The sequence below is a fragment of the Vulpes vulpes genome, chromosome 1 (genome assembly GCF_048418805.1).
Source record: "Vulpes vulpes isolate BD-2025 chromosome 1, VulVul3, whole genome shotgun sequence".
NCBI classification, from domain to species: Eukaryota; Metazoa; Chordata; class Mammalia; order Carnivora; family Canidae; genus Vulpes; species Vulpes vulpes.
Genome location: NC_132780.1, coordinates 131482079 through 131495674, shown reverse-complemented (window position 1 = coordinate 131495674; position 13596 = coordinate 131482079). Strand labels below are relative to the sequence as shown.

General features: G+C 53.3%; 1 protein-coding gene across 24 annotated transcripts in view; it reads left to right on the top strand.

Moving 5' to 3' along the window:
- Positions 1-7033, top strand: part of COL11A2 (collagen type XI alpha 2 chain) — a 29781-nt gene extending 22748 nt beyond the window's left edge. For 23 of the 24 annotated variants that reach the window (XR_011995761.1, XR_011995760.1, XR_011995753.1 and 20 more), the window contains 16 exons: positions 45-152; positions 538-591; positions 782-835; positions 972-1025; positions 1617-1670; positions 1945-2052; positions 2164-2217; positions 2380-2433; positions 2651-2758; positions 2902-2955; positions 3265-3300; positions 3493-3546; positions 3649-3916; positions 4492-4604; positions 4952-5158; positions 5908-7033. Coding sequence is in view for 17 of the 24 variants with exons in the window: in XM_072729305.1 (XP_072585406.1) it covers positions 45-152; positions 538-591; positions 782-835; positions 972-1025; positions 1617-1670; positions 1945-2052; positions 2164-2217; positions 2380-2433; positions 2651-2758; positions 2902-2955; positions 3265-3300; positions 3493-3546; positions 3649-3916; positions 4492-4604; positions 4952-5158; positions 5908-6048 (1521 nt within the window). In the remaining 7 variants the exon portion in view is untranslated. The remainder of the gene's footprint in view (positions 1-44; positions 153-537; positions 592-781; positions 836-971; positions 1026-1616; positions 1671-1944; positions 2053-2163; positions 2218-2379; positions 2434-2650; positions 2759-2901; positions 2956-3264; positions 3301-3492; positions 3547-3648; positions 3917-4491; positions 4605-4951; positions 5159-5907) is intronic. The other variant, XR_011995762.1, reaches the window with a different exon arrangement.
- The last annotated feature ends 6563 nt before the right edge of the window (positions 7034-13596 follow it).

The following is a 13596-nucleotide window of genomic DNA, read 5'->3' as shown; positions in this document are numbered from 1 at the left end:
CAAGAGCCCTTTGGGACCATCTGTACCCTCTACTCATCCTTCAGGGTCCACGTGGGGAGCGTGGGGAGAAAGGAGAGTCTGGGCAACCAGGAGAGGCAGGACCACCAGGGCCCAAAGGCCCCACCGGTGATGATGGCCCCAAAGGGAACCCTGTGAGTTTGGGGGGGTAGGGCTGGAAGGGGGGGCTTGTGAATGAGAGACCTGGGAATGTGGGTGTGTTTGAGTGAGAGGATCTTGGAGTAGGGGGAGCCCAAGAGTGGGGCATACTTGGGTGGGAGGCTCTGGGAATGAGGTCTTCTGGAAGGGACATAGGGGATCTGAAATCCAGAGAGAGAAAGTGAGAGATGCCTTATGATTGCCTGAAAGCATCGGAAAGCATGAAGTGCAGGAAGTGAGGAAAAGCAAGTGCAGGAGACCATCTTCGCAGGGCATGCAGGAGGGCACTATGGGCAGAGAAGGAGAGGTGTGACGTGGGGGTCTGTGTTAGTTCTGGGTAGGCTTAGGGGCTTATGACCTTGACCTTGTTCTCTGCATTAGGGTCCTGTTGGTTTTCCTGGTGATCCTGGCCCTCCTGGAGAAGGTGGCCCTCGGGTGAGTCTTCCCTAGGGAGGAAATGGGGGATAGAGAGTAGGTACCTGGACAGGACTTTGTGTGGCTGATGGGCTTGAGTGTGGGAAGCTGGGGGGTATGGCAGGGCAGGCAGAGAGTTGGAAAGATTGGCACTTTTGGGGGTGATGCCAGCCAGGTTGTGGCAACCCTTGACCTTGCTTCGTCCTTGCAGGGCCAGGATGGTGCGAAGGGTGACCGAGGAGAAGATGGCGAGCCCGGACAGCCTGTGAGTGACTAGTGCCCCCTCCCTTCACCACTGAGCCCAAGCCTTCAGGCCCATTACCCCCTTTTGATGCCCTGCTCCTGAAAGTTCCATGGACCGGAAGCTAAATGCTCACGCATCCTTATTCCTCCCTCCATAGGGATCTCCTGGTCCCACTGGGGAGAATGGACCCCCTGGACCACTTGGAAAGCGGGTAAGTGAGGTGGACATCCAGGACCTTGAAGTGCAGTCCCTGGGCAGGGTGGATAGAGGGCAGTGGCAAATGGGATGGGCAGGGAGGTGCCTGGGATGGGGTGCATATATGTGTGAACATTTGTATTTGTGAGTGTGCCCTATATAAGTGAGTTCATCCATTCCTGGGTTTTGCTGTGTATCTTCTTGCCAGGGGTGGTAGGAATCACCAACTGATCAGAGTGGACACTGGAGGAAGGGGCTAGCTTTCCCAGCAGGCTTCCCCACCCCGCCCCCGCCCCCGGCTAGGCCCAGGATTAACTCTCCAGTTGCTTCGGTAGAAGGGCACTAGATGGTGTGGGGGCAAGTGGCTCTTCGTAGAATACACAGAACTCCTCAGTATTTTAACAAGTGGTACAGCTATACCAGCTCGTCTGTGAATCAGCTTCTGTGACTCTGCATGCACAAGTGTGTGTGTGCGCACAAGGAAGTCTATGTGTGCGTGCATGCTCACATGCGCACAGTCACTGGAGGCCAGAAGGACAGGAGGGAAAAGCGGTTGAGCCTGGCAACTCCCTACCTATCAACTTTTCCTTCTTGTCTTCATCTGCAGGGTCCTGCTGGCATGCCTGGTCCCGAGGGGCGGCAAGGAGAGAAGGGAGCCAAGGTGAGGGAGAGGCCATCCTGAATGCTGGAGTGTTCCCTCTATCCCCTGGCACTTCTGGTTTCTCAGATTCCTCTCTCCAGACATCTATGGCATGTCGAGCTCCTCCATGTTGAGCCTCTTGCCCTGATGGGGGTTCCCTATACTTATTCCTGCTCCAGGGGCTCCTGGGGACTAGCCTCTCCTTTCTGCCTCATCCCATCTGCCTTGAACTCCTTACCCCCAATCATATCCCTTTCCTCTGCTTTTTAAGACTCATTCCATGCATGTGTTTCAGGGGGATCCTGGTGCTGTGGGTGCCCCAGGGAAGACAGGCCCTGTGGGTCCAGCAGGCCCAGCGGGGAAAACTGGTCCTGATGGTCTCAGGGGACTCCCAGGCTCAGTGGTAAGTCATGGAGTGGAGAGGCTTAGCTGGGGTAGGAGGGGTCAGGGGCCTTTGGAGGGTGCCCATGTGAGGACAGTTCTCCTGACCTCTGTGGTCCCTTTGGCTCTGCAGGGTCAGCAAGGCCGTCCTGGGGCCACAGGCCAGGCTGGACCTCCAGGTCCTGTGGTGAGTGATTGTGGATTGGGTGGGGAGGGTGGGGGTGAGGACGGTGGTGCCGTCGCTTGGCAGTGGGCATGCAGCGGAGGCCTTGGACCAAGTGGGAAATGGCAGTGAGGAGAACTTGGTCCCACCTTCCCATGGAGAGAGTGACTTCCTGTCTCCCCACAGGGACCCCCAGGGCTTCCTGGCCTCCGGGGTGATGTTGGAGCCAAGGGCGAGAAGGTGAGTGACAGACTTATGGCTGGGCATCTCCCCTCATCCACACCCTGAGTGCCCAGCACTGTGCTTCAGACCTCCAGCACTGAGTCTTTGGAGGGTCCTTACTCAGACCCTGGGCCCGAGTCTCTCTTGTCTTCTGGGCTCTGACCCTTGTAGGTTCCTTCTTCTGCATCCCTGTGTCTCCTCTCTGCCACCCCCTGACCACCTGTCCCTCCTCCAGGGTCACCCAGGTCTCATCGGACTGATTGGTCCCCCTGGGGAGCAGGGAGAGAAGGGTGATCGGGGACTTCCTGGCCCTCAGGGCTCTGCTGGACAGAAGGGAGAGACGGTGAGGACATGGTCCTGGAAGGTCTGGGAGGATGAGTGTGGGGATTCATGTTGGGGGTGGGTGGGGTGGCAATGGAGACTCAGCGTAGGGGGACGGAGGGTGTGGAGGAAGACCCCCTTGAACCATGCCTCTCTTCTTCCTAGGGTATCCCAGGAGCATCTGGCCCTATCGGTCCTGGAGGGCCTCCTGGCCTCCCTGTGAGTACCCCATCTGTTCCTCATTAAATCCCCTAAACCCCAATGCTCCCCCCTCTATAATCCCCCAATGGCTTCCATGGCAACAGCCAGCAAACAAGAATAGGCCCCAGTGTCCTCCATATGTCCTTACACCTGCAGTGTTTCCTCCCCCACCCTTCCAGGGCCTCCCATATGTCTCCGAGTCCCCTCATGCCTGCCCATCCTGTAGGAAAGCCAGGGTCTTGTGGACTCATGACTTTGCCTCTCCATTCCTCCATATCCCAACCGTCCCCTGTGGTGACTACCTCTTTCTTATTCCTCATTTCATAGGGACCTGCTGGCCCCAAAGGAGCCAAAGGAGCCACAGTGAGTGATACCCCAGCCAACTCTGAGCTCTGCTCCCTTCCCCCAGCCAGACTTGACACTTTCCAGGGCAAACGTGCTCTCTCCCAGGGAAACTCCTCATTCCCAGCCCAGAGATTGATTTGACCCTTCTGTGACCTTGATTGCTTGCTTGACCCCTTGACTCTGCCATGACCTCATTTACTCCTCTGGCAGGGCCCAGCTGGACCCAAGGGCGAGAAGGGCGTCCAGGGTCCTCCAGGACACCCGGTGAGTTACAAGTCAGGGCCTGCTTCTCTGACTGTGCCTCTCTGTCGTTTCCCCCTCATATCATTCTTGTCTCTCACACTCTCCACCCATCCCTCCACCCAGGGCCCCCCAGGCGAAGTGATCCAGCCCCTGCCCATCCAGATGCCCAAGAAGACTCGGCGCTCGGTGGATGGAAGCCGCCTGATGCAGGAGGACGAGGCCATACCGGCTGGGGGGGCTCCGGGCAGTGCTGGGGGGCTGGAGGAGATTTTTGGTTCCCTCGACTCCCTGCGGGAGGAGATTGAGCAGATGAGGCGGCCGACAGGGACCCAGGACAGCCCTGCCCGCACCTGCCAGGACCTGAAGCTCTGCCACCCAGAGCTGCCTGATGGTCAGTGCCAGGCTCAGGAGACAACGGAATGAAAAGCCGAATGGATGTAGGGGCTCTTGGGGGAAGGTGTGGGGTGGGGGCTCGGAGCTCGGGGCTTGGGACAGCAGTTCTTTACCAACTAGGTCAGAAGTATTTCAATATTTAACGGCTGATCTGGTCCTCCCAGTGTGCACCAGCTCATGATCAGCCCGCTGCCTACAGGAAGTGGCACACATGCACACACGTGCATGTGTACACTTGTGCTTGCATTTATACTAACGGGCACATGTGTGCATCTACAACCACCTATTGTACTGATGTGAGGGTGTCAGTGCTCCTGCCTCCCCTGTGGGAGCCTGGGGGGTACTGCTGCGGGAAGGGGTCCCTCAGATGGGCAGAGTGTAGGGTGATGATGGAATGAAGTATGGGTGGGGGAGGTACTGTAGGGACTCGGGGAGAGTGGGGCCGGGAGACCAAGGGCGTGGTGGGGAGAAGTGGGGTTTGGAACAGCAGGGCGGGGAGTGGGAAAGGGGGCAAGGAGTGTCTTGAGTCCCGCCTATGGGGGCCCTGACCCTTCCTTCTCCCTTCCCTGACAGGAGAGTACTGGGTTGACCCCAACCAGGGCTGTGCTCGGGATGCCTTCCGGGTTTTCTGCAACTTTACAGCAGGAGGGGAAACGTGTGTGACTCCCAGGGATGATGTCACGCAAGTGAGAGCTGACCCCTGACTTTCCTCCCCTGCTCCTCTGTGCAGCCCAGTGGCTTCTGGGTTTATGTGACAGGTGCCCTGACCCCTACAGAGCCTTTGCCCCTTCTTTCCCTGGCTTTTATCCTCTTAACAGCCCTCTGCCACTCTTCCCTTGACAACCCAAGACAGAGTTTGCCTTTTGTTTGCCCTCAGTAAGTCCTCCCTGTCTCCCACTCTGGCCCATTTCTCCCCCAGCCCTTTCTGCCCAGTGAGTCCCCACCCAGAACCCTGGGCTGGGGACCTTGTGTCTGTAGATGCTTTGCAAGCCCTGCTCTGTCTGCCCCTCATCGCTGTCCTCTCTCCCCCCAGTTCTCTTACGTGGACTCAGAGGGCTCCCCGATTGGTGTGGTCCAGCTTACCTTCCTGCGGCTGCTCAGCGTCTCAGCCCACCAGGATGTCTCCTACCCATGCTTGGGGGTGGCCCGAGAGGGTCCCCTGAAGCTCCGGGGGGCCAATGAGGATGAGCTGAGCTTGGAGACCAGCCCCTATGTCAAGGAATTCAGAGACGGCTGTCAGGTGGGAGGCAGGAAGAGCTGGATGGGGCGCATCCCAGAGTCAGGCTGCAGAAGACCCGTTGGGCAGAGGCACCTGGAAGACCAGGAGGAGTCCAGCTTCTTGGTGTCAGATGTATTCGAGGGAGCTCAGACAGGGGCGAGGAGGGTGGGAAAGATGGAAGGTGGGATTCACCTTTGGTGCACCCACCAGCAGCATGCAGAGTGAGTCATACAGGCTTGTGCACACATTTACACTGGTTGCCCGACAAGCACGCAGGTGTACAAACCACCTCCTGCCCCCTGAAGGCACAGGAGCGCACAGACACTCCCAACCTATACAGACATCCCCAGAGTTGCCTGGACAGGGTCACACATGGACATACACATGTGGAATCATGTCAGATATCATCACACAGTGACACCACAGACACGTGGGTTCGCACAGACTCGCACAACTACCACAGGTAGATGATCTCCAAGATGAACCCAAAGCTGTATAGACTGGCTCATGAGCACACATGTGTGCATGCACACACATGTGCACACAAATCCAATCTTCCTAGCTTTCCTAATCCTGACTCTCTGGAAGAAATTTGAGGAAGAAAATCTAGCAAGTCTGACCACATGACAAGGATGGGCAGAGGAGTAGGGGGGATAGCACCTCAGGGCCTCAGAGGAGAGGGGAACCTGGGCCTGAGGCTGGGGGATCTGTGGGCTCTGTGTGTGCCTCCATCAAGCTCACTGCTCCCTCTCTTCCATCTTCCTCTCAAGACACAGCAAGGCCGGACGGTGCTGGAGGTGCGGACTCCTGTGCTGGAGCAGCTACCGGTGCTGGACGCCTCCTTCTCAGACCTGGGGGCCCCCCCAAGGCGGGGAGGGGTGCTGTTGGGGCCTGTGTGCTTCATGGGCTAGGACCTTCTCTGCCTGACTCTGTCCGCCGAAAGCAGGCCCACCCGGAATCTCACAGCATCAGCTCTGTGCCACCTCCCAAGAGGGCTTCTCACCATCTAGAGGGCTTTGGGCCAGGGCACCGAGAGCCCCCAGTCTGGGGCACACTAGGGGAGGGTGAAGCGTGCTGGGCACCCCAGGGGAGGGGTGGCACCTGGGGCTCTTGGCTGTCCCACCGGGAGCCTGTGACCTGTTAGGCAGCCGGGACCCTTATTTAAAACTCACCTCCCAATCGCCCCTAAACAAGCAGAAGAGAAGAGAAAGGACACTGTGTATTTTGTATTTAAAAGTAATTAATTAATTATTTAAAGAGCGGAAAACAAAACAAAAAAGATAAAGAGAGAAATGCCAACAGGAACCAGCAGACTTTGGAGACAGGGCTCACCCTACTCCTTGCTCAGGGCTTCCAGGCCAACCCCTCCCCCCCCCAGCCTGCCTGTAGCACCCACTGTGAATGTTGGAATATATGGTCTCCTTTGCCTCAGGGTCTGACTCTCTCTGCCCAGGGGCTTTCTCGGCTCCACCAGGGTGTTTGGCTTCCCGACCCACACACAGGCTGTATCTCACTTGGTCTGGGACTTGCAGGAACTGACTGTTACCTGGTGAGCAGGCCTCCACCGCTTCCCACCCCTTCCCCCCCCCCGCCCCCGGGCGGGGGGAGTGGAAGGGTGAGGGGTGAGAGCAGGGCTGTTTTCAGCACTGTCAAAATACCAAAACTCGTCCTTATCAGCTAGCCAGTCACCATGTCTCTGAGCCCCTGAGCAATCCACTACCACCCTGGCCACTCTGGTCCCACCCCTGAGCACCCTCTCACCTTCCCTGATCCCATAATGGAAGGGTTAATGTGTGGCATCTGGATGGAAGGGACTCCCGGGACCTTGTCCAGCCCTCCGACCAGTTTCCTTTCTGACTGATGGCTAAATAATGTGATCGTCTCCTCTAGGGCGCATGTGTGTGTGGTGCTTGTGTTGTTATTTCAACCCCAACCCCAACCCTGCCCAGTACCCCCTCTTTGCCAGCTGAGCCTTTACCAGAAATGGAAGGCTTAAACCGTTTGCCCAGAGGGCCTGTCATTTTGTGGTGCTGGGGCCCAGAAAAAATTCATAAAACCTGGCTGACAAGTCCAGACTCACGAGCCCATCAGGCAGGAGCCCAGGCTTCCGTGTGACGCAGGTGCTGGGCTGTTTCTGGGTGAGGGTGTGCCTGTCTTCCTTGTGTCCGGGTCAAACACGACATCCCAGCACCCCCACTGGCCATCTTTAGGGACCTCAGGGTTGAAAGGGGGGCCTTCCCTGGTCTGGTCTAAGCTCTGCAAATGAGAGGACTGAGGCTCATGTCCAGGACAACGTTTCCTGCCCCTGTGCTTCTGGTCACCTCCTCCTTCCCCTTCAAGTATGCCATGGTCCTGGCTGCTGTATGGTCCAAGGCCACCTGCACCTGCATTATCGGCTACTCTGCGTCAAGGCGCCCAGTGCTCGTCCCACCGAGAGCGGCACGGCCCCCACTTACTCCTTTCCCAGCGGCCCCTTTCAGGGCTTACTCAGTAGCTCTGTGCCCTCCGGGGCTGGGCAGGGCCCTTCTGTTCAGGGCACCCCTAGCTGGCCTCCCACCTCTCCTGGGGCTTCCCATCCCCACAGCAGCACTTCCTGGCTCCCGCCCGTCCTGGCAGTAGAATAAAACTTATTTCAGGGCCTCCTCCCAATCCGGAGGCCCCTTCTTCGCTGGAAGCCGGGCTGCGCGTGTGCCGGGGTGAGCGTTGCGCACCTGCGGGGCCGGGGCCGGGGCAGGGCCGGTGGGACCCGAGTCCCTGGAGGCCGCGCCCCGCCCCTCCCGGCGGATCCCAGGCGTCACAGCCTTGATCGTCCCCGCCCCCAAGGACAGAACCCCAATCTCTGAACCCTTGGAGGGGTGGATCTGGCTCAGTGTCGACAGGAGGAAACTTTTTTTTTTTTTTTTTTTTTTTTTTTTTTTTTTTTTTAAGATTTTATTTATTCTAAGAGAGAGCAGCAGAGACAGGCAGAGGGAGAAGCAGGCTTCCTGCAGGGAGCCCGAGGTGGGACTCGATTCCGCATCCCGGGATCACGCCCTGAACCGAAGGCAGACGCTCAACCACTGAGCCACCCAGGTTTCCCCCAAAGAAGCTCTTTTATGGTCTGGAAGTGCAGCCTGAAATCCACGGTGGGCAGGAAAACCGTCTGCAGATAAAAACAAAAAACAACCCCTCCCTCTCCCCCGCCAGCGCATCTCCCCGCCTCTGCTGCCCCCTGGTGCCGGTGCCAAGACTTCGGCCTCCTAAAGCGCAAGCGGAGCAAGACGGAGTAAGACGTTCGTAACTCGCTGTCCCTTCCTCCGTCACCCACTGAACCCTCCCCACCCCACTCCCCAAACCCAAGAGGAGTCCGCTTGGAGGGGAAGCCCCCGATCCCGTCTTTCCGGGGTGAGGCGGTGGATGGGTCTCTGGATCCCTTACGTCCTCGGTCTCAATCTCCAAGTCCTGATGCTCCGGGCAGACCTCTCCCCTTCCTTCTGGGCCTCCGCTGGACGGAAGGGCAGACCTACATAGATCCTCGGCCACACTCACTCCCAGCCTAGCTGGCCCAGCGCTGAGGCTTCTGGGGCTCTCAAACTGGAGCCAAACCCACAGAGGTTGCCCCCAAAGCACAAAGGGGAGTGTCCCCAAAGGTCACTTGTGGTCAGATGCTCTGAGCTCAGAGGGCTTTTCTCCATGGAAACAATGCCATACATTCACTCAAATAACATTTATACACGGCAGTTGGGTCCCAGGCCAATCCACAAAAGCCTATTTAGCTAGAATGCCAACCAGTCCCAGACAACAATTTTACAAGCGATTCTGTGCCAAGTTGCCGCTGAGGATGCCAGAACCACAGCTCTCTCCTTGCAGCAGGATTTCTGCCTCCTCCGGGGCAAGCAGGGGCCTGGCTCTAAGGAAAGATGGGAGGATTTGAAGGGCAGGGCTCCAGAGGTGGGAATTTTGGGATGGGGCTGGGTGTGGGTAGCGGTAGTTGCCCTGGTATCTAAACATGTGGGTGCTGGCAGTGGCTCCAGTGGATTGTGGGCATTGGAGGCTTCTGGTTAGGGTGGGGAGGGCATAAAAAGAGAGGCTTTGGAGAGCTACTTTGGGTCTGAGTGGGTCAGAACACAACTCTTGCAGGAAGGGCTGGTTCTGAAACTCCTAACTGCCTCTCAAACAAGTTTAACTTGAACGCAGTGAGGAGGGAGCCACTACTGATGTTTGGAGAGATAAGTGATATGACAGGTTTGTGTATTAAGGCCCCACCCAGGCTGGATAAGGCTGTGAAGGGCTCAGACACAGTCCCCCAGCCAACCAACCACAGGAGGGTAGTGAGATTTAGCGAGAATGCCTGGGGATGGGTGCTCTAGCCCTTCACACTCTTGGAGCTGCATCTTAGCCCTGTGCCGACATTTTTGACGTGGTAACTTATGGTCAAAAAACAACTTGTAAGATTTGGACCACTTAGATCACTGTACCTGGGAGCACTACCTATCCCAGAAGGCCTTCCCCTCCTTGGCTGTGTTGCATGCTGGGATGTGTAGTTTCTGAATGGATCAGAGTGGTGTAGATAGAGACGGATAGGGAACGGAGTGGGCCAAGGTAAGGAAGGCTGTAGCTGCCTCAGAAAGAAGGTGGTGACCCAGTTTTGTGGTTATGAAGCCCCTATTCCTGCAAGTTTGGTGTCAGCAGGGACTGTTAGGGCCATATCCTAGTTTTTTCCCTGGCCAGCGGTGCAGGTCATAGGCCGCGGTAACATTTCCTAGCTCAAACCTGTTCAGGTGAGCAGAAATCACCCCTGGGTGCTTGCAATTGGCTTTCTTTCATTTTACTTTTTTCTCATCCTCAGGGTAGTTTCATGGGAACTGGCAGTGCCAGCTGACTGCTATCTCAGTAGGGAAGACCTGTCCCACTGGTCTTTGAATGAAGACCAGCGACATCTAGGGGCACCCCCCCTTAGGGTTGCCCTCCAGTATCCACGATGGCAGAATATGGCTCAGTGAGAGTCAGCCCATCACTGTGCCTTCCCTCAGGTAGCAGGTGCATGAAAATCCACGTGTCTATTTTGCTCTGGCTTCTTTTCTATTAGTAACATTTAAAAAAAAAGATTTTATGTATTTATTTGAGAGAGAGTGAGCGAGCATGAGTGTTGGAGGGCGCAGAGGGAGAGGGAAAAGCAGACTTCCCACTGAGCAGGGAGCCCTGTGAAGCTCTGGGATCACAACCAGAGCTGAAGGCAAATGCCCAATGGACTGGGCCACCCATACACCCCTCTATTAGTAACATCTTACTTCCAAGTAGAAGGCCTTTTGAATCCCATGAAATAGGTATGGAGTTTTCTAAAATATAACAGATAAAAGCCACATTGGCTACTATGGCAACTGGTGGAAAGGTCATGTTCCAGGTCTTGCCACTGCATCTCTACAGGGCTAGGACTCCATAGAGTCTCTGACCAACTATGTGGGTCATGGTGACAACCTCTGCACTGGAAAGACAAGGGGGGGCAACTGGCCATATTGCCTTGGTTAAATCTTCTGGCTTTCTTACTGCAGACACACTGGTGTCTGGGGCACACTGCTTGCACCCTTCAAACTTCTGATCTTACTGCTGTTAAGATCCCATACTTCCAAAGTTTCTTTCCTTTTTTTAAATTTCAAGTTGGCGTCACACCCAACATGGGGCTTGAACTCATGACCTTGAGGTCAAGAGTCACATGTTCTACCAACTGAGCCAGTTTCTTTTTGTTACAAACGTAAAATCTGATTCATAACAGCTTAAGCCCCAAAGGAAATTTATTATAAAAATATTGGGGTACTCAGTATTTGAAAGAAGTGTTTCCTCTTTGTAGGGGAGAGCAAGGGTGGTTCTGAGACCTCAGAGGTTCATAGACTTTGTCCCTGAGTGTGGACACAAACACAGCCCGAGCAATCCACTCTCCACCTCTGTGTCTCTGGGCTCCATGGTTCAGGTTCCTGGAGTCCCAGTCTGATTGGGCTGGCTTTCTGGTCAGCTGTCCCCCCGAGAACCAACATTTTCTGGCTGATGGCCCATAGTGACAACAGATAACTTATATGAGGCACTAGGATGGTGAAAGGGAGGTGTTGGGGGCACTCTTCCCACATAAGGCAGGGTTACTGAGAAGACACCCCAAGAGGTGCTTGCTACCTTTCCCTCTACACAGACCCCCTTCTGTACATTTGACCAGCATGATCCAACCACCCTGTTCATGACCACACTGGTACTTCCTGACTCACCCTCACCTCAAAGGGCCAACCCAAAGTCATGTTCAGCAGTTGTAACCACAATGTCATGAGCTGTCTAATCCTAGAGTCCAGCATCTCTGTTGTTTGTATCTTGTTGCTTTGCTCTTCAGCACATAAACATCTATAACCATGATAGCCAGGGCCACATTAAGACTTCTATAGGCCCTACCACATTTGCCTTTCTGTACCCTTTCTTCAAAAACAAAATTCAGAACTGTATTTATGACTGTGTTGGACATGATAAATATATTCATATTATATATTTAGATATTTTCTTCAATCTAAAAGTTCATTTTCTATTTTAAAAGAAATGTAACTGTAAACATTTTCATGAATCCCCAAAAGTACTGTGGACTTTTGTGTGTCTACTTTGCTCTGCCAAATGGATAAGTAGGTCCTGACTGTATCTTTATTGAATATTTTATGCTTTATTAATAAAAAAACCCTCTTCCTGTTTACTGAATTTTATCTTAATCAGGATATTTTGTTTAATGTCAAAGGACCTTGCTTTTTCTCATTTGCATTACCTGGTTTCTATATGATGCCTATTGTCTATTTTTAGAACATTTTTAATGGAAAATTTCAAACATACTAACATATAGAGAATGGTAAAATGAATCTTCTGCTATCCATCAGCTGTGAGTTGATAAAAACTTTCAATTCATGGCCAGTCTTGTTTTGTCTCTACCTCACTGACTCCTTTCTCCTCATTGGATTATTTTGAAGTCGTCCCAGATATCCCATGATTCCCTCTGTGAACTTTTCAGTAGGTAGCACTGAGATAAAGACTCTTACAAATATGATCACAATTCTAATGACACATCTAAAAATTAATAATCATTCTTATTATCAAATATCCACTCAGTGTTCAGATGTCCTAAGTTGTGTGTATGTGTGTGTTTGTTTAAATCATAATCCAAATGGAGTAGATCAAACTCTATGAAGTCTTTTTTTTTTTTTTAAATGATAGTCACACAGAGAAAGAGGGAGAGTCAGAGACACAGGCAGAGGGAGAAGCAGGCTCCATGCACCGGGAGCCCGACATGGGATTCGATCCCGGGTCTCCAGGATCCCACCCTGGGCCAAAGGCAGGCGCTAAACCGCTGCGCCACTCAGGGATCCCTCTACGAAGTCTTTAAAAACATATTTCTTGGGTGCCTGGGTGGCTCACTATGTTAAATGTCTGCTTTCAGCTCAGGTCATGATCCTGGACTTCCAGGATTGAGTCCCACATCGGGCTCCCTGTTCAGCAGGGGTCTGCTTCTCCTTCTGCCCTCACCTTATTTGTGCTCTCTCTTACTCTGTTTCTCAAATAAATAAATAAATAAATAAAATCTAAAAAAAAAAAACAAAACAAAACCACCACCATATTTCTTGGGACATCTGGGCAGCTCAGTCGGTTAGGCATTAACTCTTGGCTCAGGTCTTTTCTTTTAAAAATTTTTTTTATTTAAATTCAATTTGCCAACATATAGTATATCACCCAGTTGAGCTCAGGTCTTGATCTCAGGGTCATGAATTCAAGCTCTGTGTTAGGCTCCACACTGGGCATGGAGCCTACATTTAAAAAAGGGGGGGGGGGGGAGGGATCCCTGGGTGGCGCAGCGGTTTGGCGCCTGCCTTTGGCCCAGGGCGCGATCCTGGAGACCCCAGATCGAATCCCACGTCGGGCTCCCAGGGCATGGAGCCTGCTTCTCCCTCTGCCTGTGTCTCTGCCTCTCTCTCTCTCTCTCTCTGTGACTATCATAAATAAAAGTAAAAAAAAATTATAAAAAAAAGGGGGGGAACCCCCCTTGTTCCCTAAGTTATTTTTATTTACGTTTTTTATTATGGAAGGGGGGGAACCCCCCTTGTTCCCTAAGTTATTTTTATTTACGTTTTTTATTATGGAAAATTTTAAACATATAAAAGTGGCTTTTTATTTCCTTTTAAAAGAATTAATAACTATTACTTTTTTCAGTTTTCATTTTGAATACTATAAATATCAATAACACAATACACACAAGGAAAGCCTTTTGGGATTCTCAATAATTTTTAAGAGTATAAAAGAGTCCTGAGGGGGAAAAACCATTACTCATCCCTTGTTCCCACCCTCAGAGATGTGGATTCAATTCACCTGGCATGGGGCCTGGGCAAAGGTACTTTTGTAAAAGTTCCCCAGGTGAATTCAAAGTGCAACCTGGGTTGTGAATCTCTGCTCAGAGACTTGCAGGAAAT